This window comes from Opisthocomus hoazin, chromosome 6, assembly GCF_030867145.1.
Source record: "Opisthocomus hoazin isolate bOpiHoa1 chromosome 6, bOpiHoa1.hap1, whole genome shotgun sequence".
In the NCBI taxonomy this organism is placed as follows: domain Eukaryota; kingdom Metazoa; phylum Chordata; class Aves; order Opisthocomiformes; family Opisthocomidae; genus Opisthocomus; species Opisthocomus hoazin.
In genome coordinates this window covers 14,263,205-14,284,467 of record NC_134419.1, presented here as the reverse complement: position 1 = coordinate 14,284,467, position 21,263 = coordinate 14,263,205, and the positions used below count along the sequence as shown (strand labels likewise).

General features: G+C 42.8%; 2 protein-coding genes across 6 annotated transcripts in view; both read right to left on the bottom strand.

Annotated features, from left to right (window-relative positions):
• The window catches only part of GIPC2 (GIPC PDZ domain containing family member 2), a 31,814-nt gene extending 22,097 nt beyond the window's left edge, over positions 1 to 9,717 (bottom strand). Inside the window, exons 1-2 of one of the 2 annotated variants that reach the window (XM_075424775.1) lie at positions 9,418 to 9,717; positions 928 to 1,113 (exon numbers count right to left, since the gene is read on the bottom strand). In XM_075424775.1, the coding sequence (XP_075280890.1) occupies positions 928 to 1,113; positions 9,418 to 9,654 (423 nt within the window). In that variant the 5' untranslated portion in view covers positions 9,655 to 9,717. Of the gene's footprint in view, positions 1 to 927; positions 1,114 to 9,340; positions 9,392 to 9,417 lie in introns of those variants that run through there. The other variant, XM_075424776.1, reaches the window with a different exon arrangement.
• An 11,150-nt stretch (positions 9,718 to 20,867) lies between these two features.
• Positions 20,868 to 21,263, bottom strand: part of DNAJB4 (DnaJ heat shock protein family (Hsp40) member B4) — a 29,719-nt gene continuing 29,323 nt past the window's right edge. For all 4 annotated transcript variants that reach the window (XM_075424774.1, XM_075424772.1, XM_075424771.1 and 1 more), the window contains one exon: positions 20,868 to 21,240. In XM_075424774.1, the coding sequence (XP_075280889.1) occupies positions 21,007 to 21,240 (234 nt within the window). In that variant the 3' untranslated portion in view covers positions 20,868 to 21,006. The remainder of the gene's footprint in view (positions 21,241 to 21,263) is intronic.

Here is a 21,263-nt window from a genome sequence, read left to right as displayed (position 1 = left end):
TTTCACCACCCTCATGGTGAAGAATTTCTTCCTAATATCTAACTAAATCTGCCCTCTTTTAGGTTAAAGCTGTTTCCCCATGTCCTATCACTACACACCCTTATGAAACATCCCTCTCCTTTCTTCCTGTAGGCCCCCTTCAGGTACTGGAAGGCTGCTATAAGGTCACCCCGGAAACTGGAGTAGATCAGAGCCAAGCATCTAAAACGGTAGAAAATGTGATTAAGGTTCCTTATACCTAGCCTAGCAAGAAGGGTAGCATCATTACTTCAGCCTCTACTTGTCTCAAAACATACTATCTGGAGGTCATATAGAAGAGGAGGAGGAAAGCAATTATGATTAACATACTGCACGTGTTACTGCCCATACTTGCTACTGAGGTTAATTGGGGTAAATGATCTTAATCCATATCCTTAGCACATTTTAATTTATCCTAAGTAAGGCAATAATATTAGAAAGCTGAAAAAGCACTGTGTGTGCACCTTATACAGCACAAAGGCTTCTGCCCTGTGAACAGTCATAAAGATGGAAAGAACTCGATCTCATTGTCACGAGTGACAGATGTTCTATAAGCATCTGATCAATGACATAAGAAAATTACTTAAAAAAAAAAGAGGGGGCAGATGCAAGCAGTATCTAACACCTACCACCTCAGGGTATGTTGGAAAATACAATGGCCACACTGTAAAGCTGATACACATTACAGAAGCAATGAACAAATGAACTAATTTTGAATGACATGCAATACAGAAATAGCCGAACTAATTTCGAGTGATGTACCTAAAGAAAAGCAAATCTATTTTTAACTTACCATATATATGATAATAAAAGATTTTATAGTTCTAAAGGATCATTAAAACAATAACTAAACTGTTACAGTAAAAGAAGCTTCTTCAAACAAAGCATTTATCTGGTAATTAAATTTACCTTTATAAATGCACAGCCAGTTCCATTGTCTGTAATGGTAAGTCCAAGCACATCCTCAGTTTTAAGAATTTCCACTTCTTTTCGTTGTCCTTTTATGTGGGCAAATATGAAATCTTCAAGGCCAATCTGTGCACCTAAGAGCTTGTCCATATCAGCTTTATGAGTGTTCAAAGTGCAAAACATGATCTGTGCAGGAGGAAAGCAAACACATTATCTTTAAGTTTAACGGCATATTAGGTTTGGTGAGCTTGATATGAAGATAAAAGACCACCATAGTTCTGGCCCCTCTGACAGATCTGTGGCTGAAATGAAGATTACTCTCCTTCTCTAGCTGCCCCAGGAGAGGTGATGGTCTCCATCCACGCACATGACAGGAAGCATCAACAGCTCAAACTCTGCAGATAAGAGCTGGCAGGGAGCAAAGGAGAGAGACATATCCGTACGAGCAGCCTCTCACGGCCCACCCCAGCACACCAGCTCTGACACAGGTATCTTGGGCTGGAGCAGAACAGCTTGTTCCAGAGGTTAGGGTGAGCAAACTGAAATGCCACCATCATCTTTTGCTTGGTCACTCACCCACCTCAGATTTCACAGGATTCAAACATCACTAGGGACTGCTTCAAAATCTAACTCCTTAAAAGCAGTTTCATGGGAAAAAAAAAAAAAAAAAAAAAAAAAGGAGCTCATAAAGCAAAACTGTCAGGAAAGAGCATGAAATATTTTACATTGCTCCACATGTTCCACCAGTAGCTCAGAGCACATTCTCTCCGTCAAGCTTGCTTAGTTTCCTACCCTTCCCTCCAGCATAAGTGGGGGTCATCTCTGTTTCAGTTTATTACAAGTAAGGCTTAAGAAGGGCAGAGTTTTTCTTCATAAATCAGCCTGAGGGATTTCCCTTCAGCACTGATGTTAGGCACTCCTTTTTCTCCCTCCACGTATGCCAGCGGTTCTCTAACATGGAGGTTTATCATCCTGGGCATAGGCAGGATGAGACTAACCCAGCCAGACTGCTCGGGGACAGAGACAACGCTTTTGCCCACCACAGTGCTGCATGGAGGAATTTGGCCGTTCCGGGCAGGCTTTGGGCTTTCTGCTTCTTGAGTATAAGGCTGTACTGAGCAGCCTAGTCAAAAAAAGAAAAAAAACAGCCCAAAGCACCTCCTCACAGCTAGAGCAACTCGTGTGCCCGACCCTCTCCAAGCTGTTACTGGAGAGGAGCGAGGGAGGCCCCGAACAGCCTCCTCCAGCCAGCAGCCGAAACACAGAAACTCTGCGCTCCAAGAGAAACCTGGAGAATCCCCAAAATCTACTTCGCTGAGGCAGAGTGCCCCTAAAGACCATCTTTCACATGCAGCTGGAAGCAAGGGAAGAGGAGGAGACTTGCCACCCCATTTGGCCGGCTGGCCCAGGTGGCAAACCTTCAGACAAAGGCTCTGCTGCCCGCAGGACTCACACGGGCTCTGGCAGGACAAGAGATAAAAGCAGATACTTTTCAACCCCTGCCTATATCTGCTGGACATTGTTTTCCTTCAGAGAGCACCTTGGACTCCCTTGCAGCCCACTGCCCACACCAGCTCCACATTAGAAAGTGGAAAAAGCAGTGCCAACACATGAAAAGAAGCATGCAGTGCGAAGCCAGCCTAGCATCCGAGAAAAACAGCAGCAGGATGTCGCTCTGTGTCCTTCATCTTTGCTCTGGCGCTAGCAGCAGTCCCCGGGGAGCCACGGGCCAGGCCAGCTGCCCCAGAACCCAGGCACAGACCTGCGCCCGCAGCCCGCCAAACTCCCCATGCTTTGCTGGGAGTGCAGGGTCTCCTTCTGCCTCACCGGCTTCCCTCACTACGCCTGTACAAGTTACAGACAATTTCGCACCAGAACACTTCAAATGCCCTTTCTTTCCTTCCGGCATCACTGGATCACAGCAGAAAAACTGAAACAAAAGTCACCAACCTATTAAAATCTATTCCAGGTCAAATGAGGGGTGAATACTTCTCCTTCTGTATTTCACAGAGAGCATTTAAGTTCTGAAGCTTTCTAGAACTTAGATTTGTAACTGATGCCGTGAAAAGCCGGAATTGAAGACTCAATAGTCGGCAGACTATTAAGCAGGTATTCTTTATTGCGGCGCTGGGCACACGGGGGATCTCTCCTCCAAACGTGTGCACCGAAGAGACACAGTTACTAGGTATTTATGCGATGTTAACATACATATTAATTACATTTCCAAGAAATGTTTATCATAGTAATGGCTTTTCCGAGAATTCATTAATATATGGTAATGTTCGTCGCACATGCTTGTTTGGCGTCTCTCGGCAGGATCTTCAGATTATCCTGCAGCCTCCTTATCTCTGTAGTTTGCATACCTGTTCTCCCAAGGCCCAGGCGCCTAAAGGGATTATTCAGGAGTCCCTTGTCTTGCAACCGTCCCAATATTCACAAAGAACCAAGACTTGTTTCTGACCACCTGAAGTGATAACATCCCCTACATGTTACATTTGTTACATTTACAGTTATCAAACTATAAGGGGTTTTGTTTCAAAAACTGGAAGTTTAGTAATGAGATGGTGTTTCTTGATGAGGGAGGTCTTGTTTAGTTGTAGTTTCTCAAAAAAACAAGCAAAGCAAAACCCCAAAACACCCAAGCTTATTTCAAAGGCTAATTGCTTATCTCATATAATCCATCAAACATCCATGGCACTCTAATGCCTTTCTTTAAAAAAGAGAGTCGTAACAGCGCACCCTTAACAGACATCAGTTTTATTCTCTCAGGTAATGCAAAGTTTTTCAGTTATCCAGTACTCAAGCAGTAACATCACCCTAGAGAAATTCAGCTGGGTTTAAGTAGAAAATTAAATTTTATTTTATAAATATTAATAATCTCTAATCATCATTTTTTTTTAACCAACAAGGTTCAATTCAGACAGACTGTATAAAGTTCACGTATACATTTTCAGCTCTCTCTCAAGCTACATAATAACTTGGCCAGTTTACAAATGCAACTCAGTTCTTGTTCTTTACAATGAACAACAAGCACTATGCCTTTACATTTTAGACATTAGCATCCTTCATATGACCTTGTCAAACAGACAATCATCTAGTAACTACTGTCACACCTTTGAATAGATAAAATTGGCAACAGAGTAGAAATGTGATCTTTAGAAACTTGATCCACGGTTTCTCTTTTTAGACCTTCATCTGGGTGGCATTCCTACTACAGCCCTTAAGTCTGCAGAATTTTCTGTGAGTCAGTTCTGTGCTAACCACAAGGCTGAGAGAGCATCAGCCAGTCAAAAATAAAACTTAAATCATTCTCTACCCTCTTTAGTGAGCAACTGCTTTTTCTCAGAACAGATATATGCCAAGAGTAATGTACTAAAGATGTATCTACCCAGGATAATATACAGTTACACCATCTATCAGTTACAGCACAGCTTTATTTGTACATGACAGACCTGTCAATTCAAAAATGGGGGTTTTTTTGGTAGGTTCTACATAAGTTTAATATAGGTACCTAATACCAGCTTATACACTTAAATACTTAAACAATAGCTACTATAGTACAACTTCCATTCACTCAAAGTTTGGTATATTTTTAATAGTAATTTTCTTATCCAGAAATGAAACAAGAAAAAAAATCCAATGTGCAATTTTCCTTGTTAAGTCTTTTGTCTTACTTCTTACCCTCCACCTTCATAAGCAATTGATCTTTATCTCAGCATACCAGTGCTGTGACATTTCATGCCAACTTTAGCACAATATTATAAATCATAACTGTTCAATCAGTCACGAACTATCTAGGATACCTCCTTCACTGAGAGAGTTATCGTGTGTGGCACACAGAAAAAGGAAATTCCATTCAGCTGGCAGGGACTGGGAACTTATGCACAACCTTATAAAACAGATTTGTCAGATAAGATTACTAACAGATTATTCTCTGCCTGAGTATTTTCAATAGGAAGAGACTACATTAGCCAATATAAACAGGGTTACACCGTGTGTTATATAAAGAAACTGTATTAGCTAAGAAAATGAGGGCTACACTGTGCTATATAAAGTATATATGCAGTACCATATTGCATATTCTATATATTAATTACATTCTCATCTTCCATATTAAGCCTACACCTTGAGAGGAACCCAAAAATAAGTCAACTGATAGATGACACACTCAGAAGCTATTAAAAGTGCTTTTAAAATAAGTAGCACTCAGATAACTTTACAGAGGAGATCATAATCACTTTGTCTAGGTGAGGAAATGGGAATTCGCGTTCTGAGCAAGATGTAACACCCACTGACACATTTCCCTATATACGTAGACGTCATTCTATCAAGAACCCACCAATGCGTTTTCTAGGTAACTTACTTTGTCCTCCCTGAGGAAAATGTGGGAGCCCTGACTAGCTGCAGCAACAGGAAGAGGAACCAGGTCCTCCAAGTTCCAGTGTGCTTTTGGTACTCTATCAGGTATACAACTCAGGTATTTGCCTCCCCAAATACTTTCAAAGTACTATAAAATGAGCATTCAGTGGTTTACCGTTCTTTTTGTGAACCCAGAGCGCACAAGAACTACAGTGCAAGTTCTTCCACGCAGCTTAAAAGTATTTGAAAAACAGATCACTAACACAGCAAGCATCACACGTAATCTGGGTGCGAAATTTAAGCACTGGGTAGAGGAACAGCAAGCAAACAATGGTTGCCATAGGATTGGGAGGAGGTGGTTTGTAGGGAGTGTTGTCTTCAATCTGTAGGCGAGATTGTGAACAATTTGTTTCCAAAGATAAAGATATACTCTAAAACATCAAACACTTTGGTGATGAGGATGAGGATTTCACAAGCTGACCTCTTTCTCTAACCTCCTAAAATACACTTCAGATTTTTTCTTGTAATAAGGTCACTTTTCTTCAGAAACCTGAGTTTCAGCACAGTGACTTATTTTTCAGTACTCTTTCATAAAAGTTTAAATCGAGCAGGTTTAAATCAAATACTTCCGTGAAAGTTTTATGTGGCACAGCCTCACAGTATACTCAAATGTTTAGCATGAGGAGGCAAGCCCTGAGGAACAACAGCCCAGACACAAGCTCAGCAGCTGAGCTCTTGTTCCTGGAGAGGCAGAGGGAGCTGCATTTCTGCCCACGGTACTACCAGGAAGGTCTCCCTTTTCCCATATTCCTCTTATGAAGCAAAATTCCTTCCACCATGAAGGAAACCCCAAACTCCATCGGCTCTTGACAGACACACCCGCTGAGCACTCAACTTACCTCACCAGCCCCACCATACTTCACCTTCCAAAGCAAACAAAATAATCAAAAGTGCAAATTATGTATACAAAAACCAAAAGTCCATATAGCTTCCGTGATTTACTATTCCCTTTTCAGCTGATCAAGAAACAGTCCTGCTACAGCTGGACTTTAATATCCTCATTCCCAGTGCCCGATTAGCTACTTTGAATACTTTAAAGCCCTACCATGTGCTCTCACAGCAGCACACCACCACCAAATGCTTTAACAGACCCACACTGTCCTTTGGACAGTGCTCATTTATTTATTATACAGGCAGCACTTAGCACTTTCACCCTTACAGGGAACATAACATTCCCTGCTACATTTCCCAGGGCTCACAGTGGAGTAGTAATCCTAAACAGCCAAGACCACACACACTTTTTCCAATTACTTTGCCTACATCATCTTCCACTGAAAAAATAGGGGAGATAGTTGTATTATGCATGCAAGTAGAAACATACACGTAATTGTGGATGGGTTGTGTTGTTAGCTAAGAATTGCATCTATTTTTTTTTTTAGCTCTGTGATTCCTTGTTGAAACCCTGTTGAAGAAATCAAGTTAAAAGTCAAGCACAACGCGATCTACCTCAAACAGCACTCATATTAACGATACAGGTAATCCATTGCTAGAAGCCATCTTCACTCCTCCTCCCTGTGGAAAGAACATTCACTTTGGAACAGGAAAAGAAGAAATGGTAGTCATGGTCAAAGTCAGAGAGGTAGGCAGAAATGCTGAATGCCAGGTTCAAAAGGGATAACTGAGAAATTCACCTAGGAAGATGGATGAAGAACAAAATACATAGACAAGAAAGGATGACTCAGAAAGCTGCTGTTATGGCTCACTGCTTCATGGATGCCTAGCAAACACCATAGGAGTGAAGGACTGTCCCTTTTGAAGCAATACCTGTCTTGTTCTGCCCCCATTCTACCCTACTCATGATCCAGGTCTGCACAGAAGTTTTTGTCAGTGTCTGTCCAACAAATATTGTTTTTTATACAAGCTTCACTCTGTCACTTTCGGTAGTCAATCACAGTTCCTGGATTCTCCAGCAGAAGCTAAACTCAGCAGGTCCTGCGAGATGGGATACAAAGAGCTGTTGTAACCACGTGGAATGAAAAGGAGAAGTGACAGATCACAAGTATAGCTCATCCTGAACCGTATTGAAACACTTAAGTAGGAACTTCTCCAAGAATCCAAACCTTCGCCTACACTGCAGTAAACTCACATGTATTAAATGTATTCACTTCTGCAGCAGTTTGCCAAATGTTCTCTATGCTGAGCTCTTCCTCCCCCCTCCCCCCCCCCATTTTCCACCTCAGTCACTACAGGGCAGAGATCTCTGTGATAGTACCTGTTTCCGAAGGCATTCAGGTATCACTCTGCCCACACGCTGCAGCACAGCTAGGTCACAGAAACTTTCCTAGACAGATAACACCCACAAACGGCATTTGAGTACCTCAGTGTCTTTCGGTTTGCTAAGGTGTAGCTTAGGGCATTACTCTTTACAGCAGACTGTCTGTCCAAAAGCAGCTTTAATTAATAGATAATACCATTTAAAGTGTCTAGTCTTTCCTTACTTCCAGCAAGGTCAGCAGTTGCTAATAAATTCATGTTTCATGGCACCCCTTGCTATTCACTCATCTATCTTATCTTGTCCGTCCAAAATTTTGTTGCAAGACTCTCAGGTTCAGGTTCTTCACTTTGCTGTGCCACCTTTACACCAGGAAGTATTTTTGATCACTGTTTTAATTTTGTACAACTTAGTTTCTAACACCCAACTGAATTTCTTAAGTAAAAGCTTTCAGCTCAGTGCCTCCAGCAACAATTCTCCATCCATTTGACCAATAACCCACATTTACAAAAAGACCAAACCAAAACAAACAAAACAACCCAAACAGGAACGGGACAGTAAAGAGAAAAAGAGAAGAAAGAAACTTCTCTACTTTTGCACAAGACTGGTAACAGATGCCCATGAAACACGTGGCGCTTCCTCCAGAACCTCTGGGTGTGTCGGGAGAAATGGGAGTGCCCTATTCACGCAAAACTGAATTTCCTAGCAAACACTGTTCTTTCTCAAGTTGGTGGAGCCAATAGACCGGTAACAGAAGTTCAATAGTGAAAGGAAGAAAACTAAAACAGAAGATAATCTGGCAGTTACGAGAACTTGAGAGTAAAAAGTATAACTGGAGATGGAACAAAAGAGGAGCGAACAAAAGAGGAACAGCAGCTCAGCACTGAAAGAAAACAGAGAAGCAGAAGGTCAGAAAGCAGCTGGGAAGGTCTGGGGCATAGGTGCATTGGCGGGCAATGATACCGGTACTTCTTAATTACTTAATGCAACAGCGGCTGAATAAACTCAGTATTCACGGCTACTGCGACTTTCTTTTACAATTTAGTGCTTGAAACGCCGCCAGGCCAGGCCACGGCAGCCTCAGAACGCAGCCCGCAGCAGCGGCCTCACCGCTTCGCAAGCGCCAGCTGCCAGCAGCGCCGCGCAGCCGCGGGCAGGCGGGGCGAGCGCCGCCCGTCGGCGCCTCACTCGGGGCTGGGGGTCGCAGGACTGCGCAGGGAGAGCCTGGCAGGGCCAATACCATTTAACCGAGAGAAAAAAACGCATTTACAAACACAAATCATTATCCAAACAATGTTTAAAACTCGGCTCGGAAAAAAGGATCAAAAAGGCAGCAGAGTTTAAAAAAAACCCCAATCCTGTCACGGATTTAAACAGCCTCATTTAAACAGCGGGCCTTCTAAAAGCAATTACCCGCAAAGCAGAAAACTTTCTAGACCCCGCATTCAGTTGGAATTTTAAAATGTAGTCAGATTTAAAGCACTTATACCCCCCCATGGCCTTCATTCTGGGTATGGATCCACCTTTTTTCTGTTGGCTTTTTGCGGGATAACCCTTCCCCCCAGCTGCAGCACGAACGCTCTGCCCCAGCGCTCCGGAGCTGCGCCCAGCAGCAGGCCGGCACCGGGTTACCCGCGGCGGCTCTGGTTCAGCGGAGCACCGGCTTTCCGTGTCAGACCTACACGCCGTTGCCTTTATATCCTTTCCCGTGCGGTAACACTCATTCAGAAACAGCAAAAGGAATTTCCCCCCCCAAAAAAAACCGTCCGCAAAAATGCTCACCGCAGCAGCGCCCGGCGGCAGTGCCCCCGCCCCCGCCCCCTCCCGGCGGCCCCTCCGGAGCGCGGCGCCGGGCCCACCTCGGCCGGGTCGATGCCGAAAGCCTCGGCGATCTTCGCGTACAGCTCGCGCGCGCTGCCGAAGCCCTCCACGCGGCCCGTGGGGCTGCCGTGCGCCAGCTGCGCGTGGAACTGCAGCCGCGAGGCGCTGGCGGCCGGGGCGAGAGGCGCAGGGGCCGGGGCCGCCGCCTCGCTCTCCACCAGCCTGAAGGTCTCCTTGGAGCGGTCCTTCTTCCGGCCCCGCAGCCCCAGCGGCATCCTCCGCGCCCACAGCGGCCTCCCGGCCCCGCCGCCTCCCCGCGCTGGACTCTGCCCCCGGCGCCGCCCCGGCCCCGCGCGGCCATGCCGCCGCCAGGTGAGGCCCGGGTCCGGCCACCGCCCCCCCCCGCCCGCGCCTCCGCCCCTGCCCGCCCTTTCCCCCGTGCCCCGCCCGCCCTTCGGCCGCGGCCAGAGCCGGGTCGCGCACCGAGCACCCCCGCAGCCCCGACCGCAGCAGAGGAAGGCGGCCCTGGGGCAGAAGCCAGTCACAGAGAAAGAACCGCTCCTGCCCATGGCGCCCGTCAGCGAACACACGGACTTCGGCCACCTCCTGCCTATTTACCACAACTGTACATAGTGCAGCTATGCAGTGGCCACATAAGCAAAGTTTAAGAGGCTTCCTACTGAACCGGACAAATCTCAGTATTTCAAAGCTGTTAACATACAAATATTTGGAAAGTGTATTTTCTAACATTTGGTAGGTTTAAAATGTTTCCTTCTCCACCATGGAATAGAGAAGTGTATCTTACAGCAGCATGAGTTAGATGCTCTCATGTTACAGAAGACATCTTCCATGCTCCAGTATAACCACACTCACCTCAGTGAAACTGCTCCATTTTCACCGGTGCACTGAATCCACTCAAGGTCATAGAATCATAGGAAGTTTTGGGTTGGAAGGGACCCCTAGAGGTCATCTAGTCCAACCCCCCCGCAGCGAGCAGGGACACCACTAAATAGATCAGGTTGCTCAGAGCCCTGTCCAACCTGGTCTTGAATGTTTCCAGGGATGGGGCCTCCACTACCCCTCTGGGCAACCCGTTCCAGTGTTTCACCACCCTCATTGTAAAGAATTTCTTCCTTATATCCAGCCTAAACCTACCCTGTTTTAGTTTAAAACCATTACCCCTCGTCCTGTCACTGTTGTCTCTACTAAAAAGATTGTCCCCATCTTTCCTATAGGCTCCCTTTAAGTACTGAAAGGCTGCAATCAGGTCTCCCTGCAGCCTTCTCTTCTCCAGGCTGAACAAGCCCAACTCTCTCCGCCTGTCCTCATAGCAGGTGCTCCAGCCCTCGGATCATTTTTGTAGCCCTCCTTTGGACCCGCTCCAACAGTTCCATGTCCTTCTTGTGCTGAGGGCTCCAGAGCTGAACGCAGTACTCCAGGCGAGGTCTCACCAGAGCAGAGGTAGGGGGGCAGAATCACCTCTCTCGACCTGCTGGCCACACTTTCTTGATGCAGCCCAGGACACGGTTGGCCCTCTGGGCTGCCAGCACACCTTGCCAGCTCATGTCCAGCCTTTCGTCTATCAGTACCCCCAAGTCCCTCTCAGCAGAGCTGCTCTCGATCCTTTCATCCCCCAGCCTGTATTGATAGCAGGGATTATCCCGACCCAGGTGTAGGACCTTGCACTTGACTTTGTTGAACCTCATGAGGTTCACACAGGCCCACCTCTCCAGCTTGTCCAGGTCCCTCTGGATGGCATCCCATCCTTCCGGTGTCTCAACCGTACCACTCAGCTTGGTGTCATCTGCAAACTTACTGAGGGTACACTCGATGTCGCTGTCCATGTCATTGATGAATATATTGAACAGCACCGGTCCCAGTACGGACCCCTGAGGGACTCCACTCGCCACTGGTCTCTATCTGGACATTGAGCCGTTGACCACTACCCTTTGGCTACGACCATCCAACCAATTCCTTATTCACCGATAAGATGCGGAGTGGAAATTTCATGAGGAAACATCCAGCCTTCCTAAAGGAATCTGCTATAAAGTTGGAGAGAGAAGCAGCACTGCCTTACCGCATCACCTTCTGACTCTCAATAAAAAAGACAAACCACTGGGGAAGGGTGAGAGGAGGATTCTGGCACACGGACACAGAAAAGTCCGTTATGAGGAGGCAGCCTGCAGTCCAAAGTTCTTAGCATAGCTAATCAGAGGGTGCCTAGAGCATCTCAGAAAATACATACAACTCTTAAACTGCTCATGTTGTGAGGGGAAAAAAAAGGTTTGAAGGCAGCTGAATGTCAGTCTTTCCAGACAGCATGTAGTAGATTTAACTGAATACTCAAAAATGCCTAACTTTTATCCAATTCTGGTGTAAGACAATTGAATTCAAGATCGTTATTAATTTTCTAGTAATTTCCACCAATAAAAAACCACCACAGAATAAACTTACCATCCCACTTAGTTGACTTTCCAGTCTGATTTGTAACCAGAAAACTTCAACTGAAGATTTCTCTGAACTTGGAGAGCTGTGTATACTTTTTCCCATTACTGGAATGCAATTTCAACAGCATGTTGGCATAAATTGGATGAGATAGCAGTGAGATGAAGTGAGAGAGATTAAATAGCAGCACCAAACTGTTCATCTTCATTTTGATATTTAGGGGGTTTTGCTGTTTTGCAATTTTAAATGAGCAATTTCTTTTAAAACATGGCTTTTTTCATTTTCTAAAATATATTACAAAGGAACTCATGTCATTGACCAGTATTTACGTCTTATCTCTACCAATCTTGATCAATACCAACTCATTCCTTATCTTCTGAAAAGATAATTGAATCAATATTGAAAACCAGTAAATACTGTTTGCAGTCATTATTGATAACAATTTAGTTAATGTAAATGAGAACAGTAAAGTTTCCATTTAGTGACATACAGAGGCTGTGCGGATTTATTTTAAAAACTCATGGACGCTGACATAGCCCTAATTTAGGTATCTGCTACAAAACTTTCTTCAGTGACAGAGTTAATATTTCCATGTTTCATATGGAGATGGATGGAAAAAGCCAGCTGAAGTTGTACAAGAACTATGCCGATGCTACTTATAGCTTGGAGGAACAGCATCAGCTTTTAACTACGGAAAGGAAAAACGATGAGACCAACAGAGCTGACCGAATAAACTAAAGACCACATCGTACTGTTTAATACAAACAGTATGGAGTATGTATATGCTATCATTATTTACATGATGTAGCAGGTAAAATTAAACCTTTTTGTTGTTGTAAACCAGTGGAAGATGACATTGCACACATGCTAAATCATTCTCAAAAGCCAAACCTAGAACAGCATCTACGTGAAGTTGTCATTAGCGGCCCCCAGCTTTGGCAAGAAACTGACTGCTACACATATTTATTTTTTGCTAAACTGCAAGTGCTATTTATTAATATTGCTCTGATCATGAATTAGCAGTTTCAACCATTTAGATTTAGCCAGCATAACACAGCATTATCATCAACTGTGACATAGCCGAGTGATCTGTAGAGCCAGAAACGCGTCAGACTGCTGAGAACCTCAAAGAATAAAAGCCTATAATAGACGCAAGACATTTTCTCCAACTACAACCAGTCCTGCTCTCAGGTTGCCTTGAGTGCGTACCCACTATGGACATATATGCCAACATTAATTAACGCACATCAAAACTAGATAATGAATCCAAATAAGCCTCCAGCAATTCAGGATAGTTAGGATCCAAAAATTATATAACTTCTGCAAGTTAAAGTTGCCAAGTGACATTGTTGGAGTTAACCATTTAAATAAAAATGTTAATAATCCATTACTAGCCTTGGTTTTAGAAGGAAAAATAAACCATATACAAAAAAAAAAAGGAAAAATGGGTTTCAGTCCTTCTATGAGTATACTGCACACTGCAGTTCATGAAATTCTGCATTTTCTCAGCCATAGAACTTAGGATGTGAGAATAGTGACATGCAACACCCATAAAGTTTGTGGAACAAGTACGTGCAATAGAACAGAGTCACGTTACTGGGTATGAAATGCCACCATGCTGTACTGCAAACTATTTGTATACAAAATTGTTTCACTACACATAAAATAGATATATAAACATATATATGTGACTTAGGCAGTTCTTACCTGCAGCATATTATATTTTTCTGGTCATCTATGCCCAAAATGAAGCAACTGCTTAAAAGAATTACTCACATGACCAGAGAATGCAGAGCTTCTTTTAAGATATTTCAGGACCTTATCTTGTCTAATGAAAATAAGGCTGCGAAGAAACATAGCTGGTGTTTGTAAGTATCTATGATAGCATTAAATTGATATAAACTATCAAACAAATGTTGATAAAAATAAAATAGAAATGTATTACTCATAAATCATGTTAAAAGCTATTTTTAAAACCATCAGAGGACATTGCAAAACAAGGCCTTTCAGTAGGACTACCTGTGACAGAAGGGGACCAAGCTCCATTACCAAAACTCACTGATCTTCAGAGAGTATATCCGTACTATAACTATATTAATTATTCAGATTTTGGCTTCGGCACATGAAAAAAATCAACTAGTAAAACCATCCTCTGAAAGTCCATGCCGCAGCAATAAACTCACTTGGTACACTAACTTCAGTTTTGGAATTGTGACTTCATAGGGAACAGAAGGGGATCCTAGGGATTTCTATTCTATTACCTTTAAAATCTGTTTGTTGACATAGGAGGAAAATGAAAATACATGGTTTTCATGGATTCCTCTCAGAAGTGATTCTAGGTCCTTATTACACTTGGTCACAGCTTTTCTGGCAAGGGCTGCTTCTCACTGAACCCAGTTTAATATATAAAATACAAGCAGTTGAGACTTTTTTTGGAGCATGCCAGGGAGTATTTATTCCAGGAAATGCTATATGGTATTTCAGGAGCTGGTTGGGTGGGGATTTTAGTTTTTATTCATTATGTAGGGCAGCAGAGGTGTGTGTGTGAAGATGATAATTTGTCCTTGATAAAGCAATCAGGCATGACTAACAAGATTGTTGTATAGCTCCTCCCTTGGGTAAGCCAGTAATTCCAGGGGAACGAAACAAGCAGAGCACAGTTACACCTTCTAGACCCAAAGGGAGCAACAGTAGACCTCTACTTTCACTCTTTAAATAACAGAACAATTAATTGGAGAAGCCTGAAGGAAACAAATTGTGCCATCTAATAGTCCATTGCTGAGCAATTTGACAAACGAAGAGCTGAGATTCTGTACTCCATGATGAGATTAGTACTGCCATTTCCCCAGTTTGCATGCCAAACAGTAAGTAAATATATGAATATAGGAATATATGAATATATGAATCCTATAGGATTTGTTCAGTAAGTAATATAGTAAGAATTGTTAATGTCATGGGCAAAGGAGGACTAGCATTTACTGACTGCAAAAGGAAAATTTTCTCAGTATTTACAGTAGCATGTCCGTGTCCCGTATTTTTTAGGTCTAGCATATGAATTCAAGTGCACAGAATTCCACCCCGAGTCATAGCAAGCTTCACTGGTGGGGTAAAACCTATTCCACCGCCGAAGGATGTTAGCAGCGAGTCAGACTAGCACATAAGATGCACATGCTAGAAAGGAATGGAGTGCATTTAGTTATTTTACTGACTTCAATTCACAAGCTGTCGGTTGTCTAGTCACCTCCAGACCTTCTCAGCAGCTTCATCAACTATACAAACCAACAGAGGGGGCCAGGAGAACCTGTCAGCATGAGAGCTGCCACAGCCACCACAACTTGGAGCTCTCTTAAGTGGATCCCTATGGGACTGATACTGTTGAAGTCAGGGGAAGTGACTCTGGATCTGGCAGGGAGGGCTTTTCAAATGTAAGACTGACCAGATCTTCACAAACATGCCTCTGTTCTTCTCTGCAATTATCGGAGTATAGTGTCTTTCCCTTCCATTGTGCATTCCACTCTTTCTGCCATTGATACTACAGATACCATTCAGTCACGCACATGATTCTCTCAAACCCCTATCTCTGAAATACTTGCTACCAGATAATCCTGTCAGCTAGACACACAGGTCACCATCAAGTACGCAAGTGCCTAAAGCAGTGAAATAACAGTCTATCACAACAGGATGAAAGTCATGATTAACAAGCCTAGCACTTTTTAAAACGAGGCAGTTATCCATGAACACAGCAAAAGCCTTACTTACAAAGTCTATGTACTTCACTCCTTCAGGTCAGTAGCATCACAGATATACAGTTCCTAGAATCATACTTTAAGACTGCATCATCACATTAGTGAAACCACGCCACTAGGCAGTGGCAAAAGCATCTTAAGGGCTTCAAGATTTGGGGTGTTTTGTAGGACTAAAATATTTTTAAAGGCTCATGGGTTACAGGCTAAGAATAAAAAAAAGATACAAATTTGTTGAGGATCATATAGTCTGAAGTTAAAGGCCAAGGAAACTAAGGTTTGGAAACCACTACCATTCTCCCCTCTCAATAAAAACTAAATGCCAGCCAGTTCCACCCAGTACGTCTCAAAAAGCAACAAAAAATTAACACAAAGTGTGATTCATTAATACAGGAAGCTTAGTTTATGCAAGCATATGGCTAGTGGCACTTACCAAGAAGTAGAACTGATTTGGGGCCAAATACAACTCCCCTTCCAGGCTTCTGATTTATTTTGGAACCTGCCCGCCAAGGAAAAAAAAAAAAAAATCCACAACTAACAGCAGATTATCCAGTCAAGACAATGGTCTCGAGCCTCTAAGCAAAACTGTGCAAGGTCAAAAATTTCATGGCACGCTAATACGTGTGCACAGCTCAACAAGGGTCCTTAAAACCAACCCAGCTACCGACCTTTTCTGCATCCATGCCTGGGCTCTTTAGCACTGAAGGTACAGTTGGTCCAAGCGTTTGATTCATTTACTGCACTACTCATCAATCCGATGGATGCCTCCTCCCTGTGCTTAGATTTTTAAGAATCAGACATGGATACCGCTTTAAGCACTTACTAAAAATACTAGAACTATCACATCTGAGAATTAGAAAACTCAATCTCATTTGACTGATCATCACAATACATATTGCTTATCTTCAGTACTATTTGTGAGGTTTGGACTGAAGATCACATTGAAAATAGGGGTGAATACTAGAAAAGGACACACAAATGAAACGAAATCTTCCACCCTATGAAAGGCAAATGGCAGTGAGTACACACAAAGTTACAAGATTAAGGTGGTAAGAACAATGTGGGAGACCCAACCCCAGTTAGTCTGTTACCTCCTTAACAAAGTAAACAGGTCAGAACTCAAAACCACTTCTGTTCAACACACCACAAACAGGCTTCAACAAGTTTTCAGCATAGATAATACAAAAAAGGCTCAGTGGTAGAATGGAATACCAATATCCTCATGACATCAGAAAGTCTGCTCTGGAGCAATCACAGAATACCACTGCATGGCATAAAGCAGAAACAATTGTGATGTAGCTTGCCCTGCTCTTCCAACAGCTTGAAGTTATCCTGAAGGTTGATGTCACGAAGCTTAAAAACGGTTCTTTAGAAGTACAGGCTTTCATAGACTTGTTGAATGAAGTCCTCCAAAAAACAAAATGACTTTTACTTTCTATGGCACCTAATCAACCTTCAGGAGACTGAAATATCTTTCTTGTTCATACTTCATGAATGTCCAATTTATTTCCATGTATTTCAGCAGCCAGCGATATAGTATGTGACTGTTTGCCACCTCCTCCCAAGTAGCCTTTATTAAATAATCAAGCAGTTTTTAAAACATAGCTTTTAAGCACATTTTTTGATCAGAAAAATATTAATTTTTGTGAATCCTAGAGATTAGATAGATATTAATGTTCCCGCCCATATTTTGAAGTAATTCCACATACTATTTTCCAAAATATATACTTTGTTACTTTTCCATTAAAAAAAAAAAAATACAAGCACTTCATACCAGTCCTATAATTCTGTATTTTGAGCATGAAAACAGTTGGAAAAGTTTAGTTTGCTATACATATATATACCTCTAAATACACAAGATACTGCAATTCCTCAATTTAACACTACTCCTCTTACCTTAAGATGGGTACAAAAAATAGTCCTAGTTGCTGTAACTCTGTAACTTTTTTTTTAACAAATTGGACTATGGTTGCAAGATTGTGGATTACAAAATGCTAAATTCCATTAGTTTTTAAACTGACAAACAGATATTTTAGGATGATATGCTTTTAAAGTCCTGTGGCTTATAGCATTTGCCATCACAACAAAAGACAAAGTTAAAAAGCAACTTTACTTTTTTTTTTTACACTTAAAAACCACCTAAGAAATGTAATACTGAACATATTGAAATGGGAATTTTTTGAACAAACAATATATAGTGTTAACAATACGCATAAGCACTAAGTAGCAATTTTTTTTCCCTTTGTGATACTGCTCCAGCAATTGCTTAGTTCCTTGTAGATTTAGGACAACTAACACTGTATGAAGAGATCTGCAGTCGAAAAATTGTCGCAAACAGTATCTCCCAGAAGTTCTATTTCTTTAAGTAACAGAAATGGGATTCTTCTTGTGCTCATTAAAAAGTTATTGTAAATTTAATCCCAACTTCCATATGATTTACTTTCCTGCAGAAAATCACATATATATGAAGATAACACTGCTATTTCCTAAGCTACCTAACAGAGCAGGTAAGTACTAAATTTCCACAGCCAAAAGGCTGACAGCAAATCTTGCATATATTCTTATGAACGAAAAAAACACCAAACACAAAAAATACCTTTGAAAGTGTTGTTAAAGCACTGTATTGTGGTTTTAAACTCAAGTAATAAAGCACAGCTGCAAGGCATTTTCACGAAAATCATGCCACAATCAAGGGAACCAGCCCTATTACTGTATTATAAAACTAGACTATGACAGAGGGCTCTCCATTTCCCTATGCACCTTTTAACTCTAAAGACAAGTAACTCATATTTGTATTCAAAAAAGACTCAACTCAGGCATATGAAAGTTTATGGGCAACCCCTATCTCACTTTCTGTCTTAAGCAAACTTTCCTATATCTAGGACCTGGGCTTTTCCTTTTTCTTCATGGGAGTAAAGTTCAGTCTTTGAAAATAATGAATACTTGAGATCAGCATGATCTTTAAGTAGCTGCACTAGTCAAATACTTTGACAGTGTTCTTTGTGCATCTTTCCACTCACGCACAGACCTACTCCCTAGGGAATCAAGCTGTCACATCAGTACCACCCATCTTTGGGCTAAGCCTCATTTGCAGAACACAGCCCATAGCACGGTCTAGTGAAAAGCGGTAAGTCCAAGTTCACAGAATCATTTAGGCTGGAAGGAATCTCTTGAGATCATGTAGTCCAACACCTCTGATCAAGCATGGTCAGCCACAGCAGGCTGACCAGGACCGTGTCCGGTTGGGTTTTGAGTATCTCCAGAGATGGTGACTCCTCAGTCTCCCTGGGCAACCTGTTCAAGTGTTACCACCCTCACAGTAAAAAGGTGCTTCCTTGTGTTCAGACGGAATCCCCTGTGTTTTAACTTGTGCCCCCTACCTCTTAGTCCCGTCACTGAGAGCTACTGAAAAGAGCCTGGCTCTCCCGTCTTCATTCCCTCCCATCAGGTATTTAGACACAGTGATAAGATCCCCCCAAGCCTTTTCCTCCCCAGGCTGAAGAGCTCCAGCTCTCTGAGCCTCTCATACATGGCCCTGTGCTACACCAGCTCCAGTAAGTTTGTATCTTTCTTGTATTGGGGAGCCCAGAACCAGACACAGCACTCCGGATGCATCCTCATCACTGCTGAGAGTACAGAGGAAGGATCATTTCCCCCAGCCTGCTAGCAAAGCTTTGGCCTTTGCTGCCACATTGCTGGCTCACGGCCAGTTTGTTGTCCACGAGGACCCCAAGGTCTTTCTCAGAAAAGCTGCTTTCTAGCCAGTCAGCTCCCAGGGTGTACTAGTGCCTTGGGTTGTTCCTTGGGGAGCAACACTTTGCATTTCACCTTGTTGAACTTCATGAGAATCCTCTGTCCAGTTCTCTAGCCCGTCAAGGTCCCTTTGAAAGGTGGTACATCATCTGGTGTTACCAGACACTCTTTCGAGTTTTATATAATTCGCAAACTTTCTGAGGATGCACCCCATCCCATAATCCAGGTCATTAATCAAGATGCTGAATAGTACTGGCCCCAGTATTGAGCCCTAAGGTACACCACTACTGACTTGCCTCCAGCTGGAGTCTGTGCCACGGATTACACCCCGCTGTGCCTGCTCATTTGGTCAGTTTTTAATCCACCTCACTTTCCACTTATCTAACCTGTACTTTGTCAGTCTGTCTACTGAAAAGTCAAGGTGAACAACATAGACTGTTCTCCCATCATCCACAAAGCAGTCACCTCACTGTAGAAAGCAATGAGGTTGATCAAGCACTTACACCTTCGTAAATTTATGCTGACTACTCCTGATCACCTTCTTGTCCTTCATGTAGTTGGAAATGCTTTCCAGGAGGATTTTCTCTACCACTTTTCCAAAGACTGAGGTGAAGCTGACGGGCCTGTAGCTCCCCAAATCTTCCTTCTTGAAGACAGGAGTGATATTTGCTCTTTTCCAGTCTACCAGAACATCTCCCAAGCTCCATCATCATTCAAAGATAATTAAGAGTGGCCTTGCAATGGCATTAGCCAGCTCCCTCACTTAGGGATGCAACCTGTCAGGCTCACCAACTCACAGCTTAAGTGCACCCTAATCTGGTCCTCCACCACTGAGGTTCCAGACTTCTCCTCTGGTCTCAGGGGCCTGGAATTCCTGAAGGCTTGTTTTACTGGTAGAGACTGATGCAAAGTATGCATTGAGTACCTCAGCCTTCTCTATGTCGTCTGTCAGCAGTTTCCCTGCCCCATCTGACAGCAGATCCACCATTTGCTGTTCATGTACTTGTAGAATCCCTTCTTGCTGTTCTCCCTGAAGGCTGAGGAACCATCCCATAGCAAATGGCTACTCTTGCTCCTCAAGCTGCATGCCCTTTGCTAGACTCGCAACGCGGTCCTCACACATTCTGGGGCAATAAAGAAAATGCTTTCTTTCCACTGGGAGGTGGTTCAGGAGTTCAGGCTGATTTTCCCAGGCTATGCTTTGTGCAGTGGAAGGCAACAAGGCAAAATGACCTTTCATGTTTTGCTCTTTAAAACATTTATACATTTGTGTATTTTTACCGCTATCTCCAAATTCTGTATAAATGGGTAATGTTACAGATACGATAGAGATATAAGAAAATAACTGGAGGCTCAAGTATTGTATCAGATATATGCACTGACTTTGTAAAAACTGACTACATTTTACATTAGGCAAAATAATTAATAAACTTTTCTGATTATGAAGATGTAAAATAAAATGAGTGGTTTTCCTTGTAAATTTTACTGCAGAAGTCACCTGTATGACTTGTACTTAACCCTTTCCTCCTCATGCAGCATTACAGTATTCCCCACCCACCCATCCCACAAAACAAAAAAAACAAATATTCCACTAGTTGTTACAGATTGCACTTTTAAAGCACAGACTTGCCAGTCTTCTGCATTTCCAGTGTCTTATTTAAAGAGCTGACACACGCAGTCTTCATTTTATGAAACTGGAAGATTTCGCCTAAGTACTTCTTTTGATGCTGGAGAAATGGTATCTGGAAAAATTACTTCAAACTCTATAATTAAGTCTCCACGTTGGTCAGGATTTTTGGGAAACGGCAAACCATATCCTATAATTCTTCTTCTCATGCCAGGCTTTACAACTTCATTTACTGTCATGGGTATGGTTCTTCCTTCTATCGTTGGCACATTGATAGAGCTGCCACATAAAGCCTAAAAAAAGATTGTATCATGAG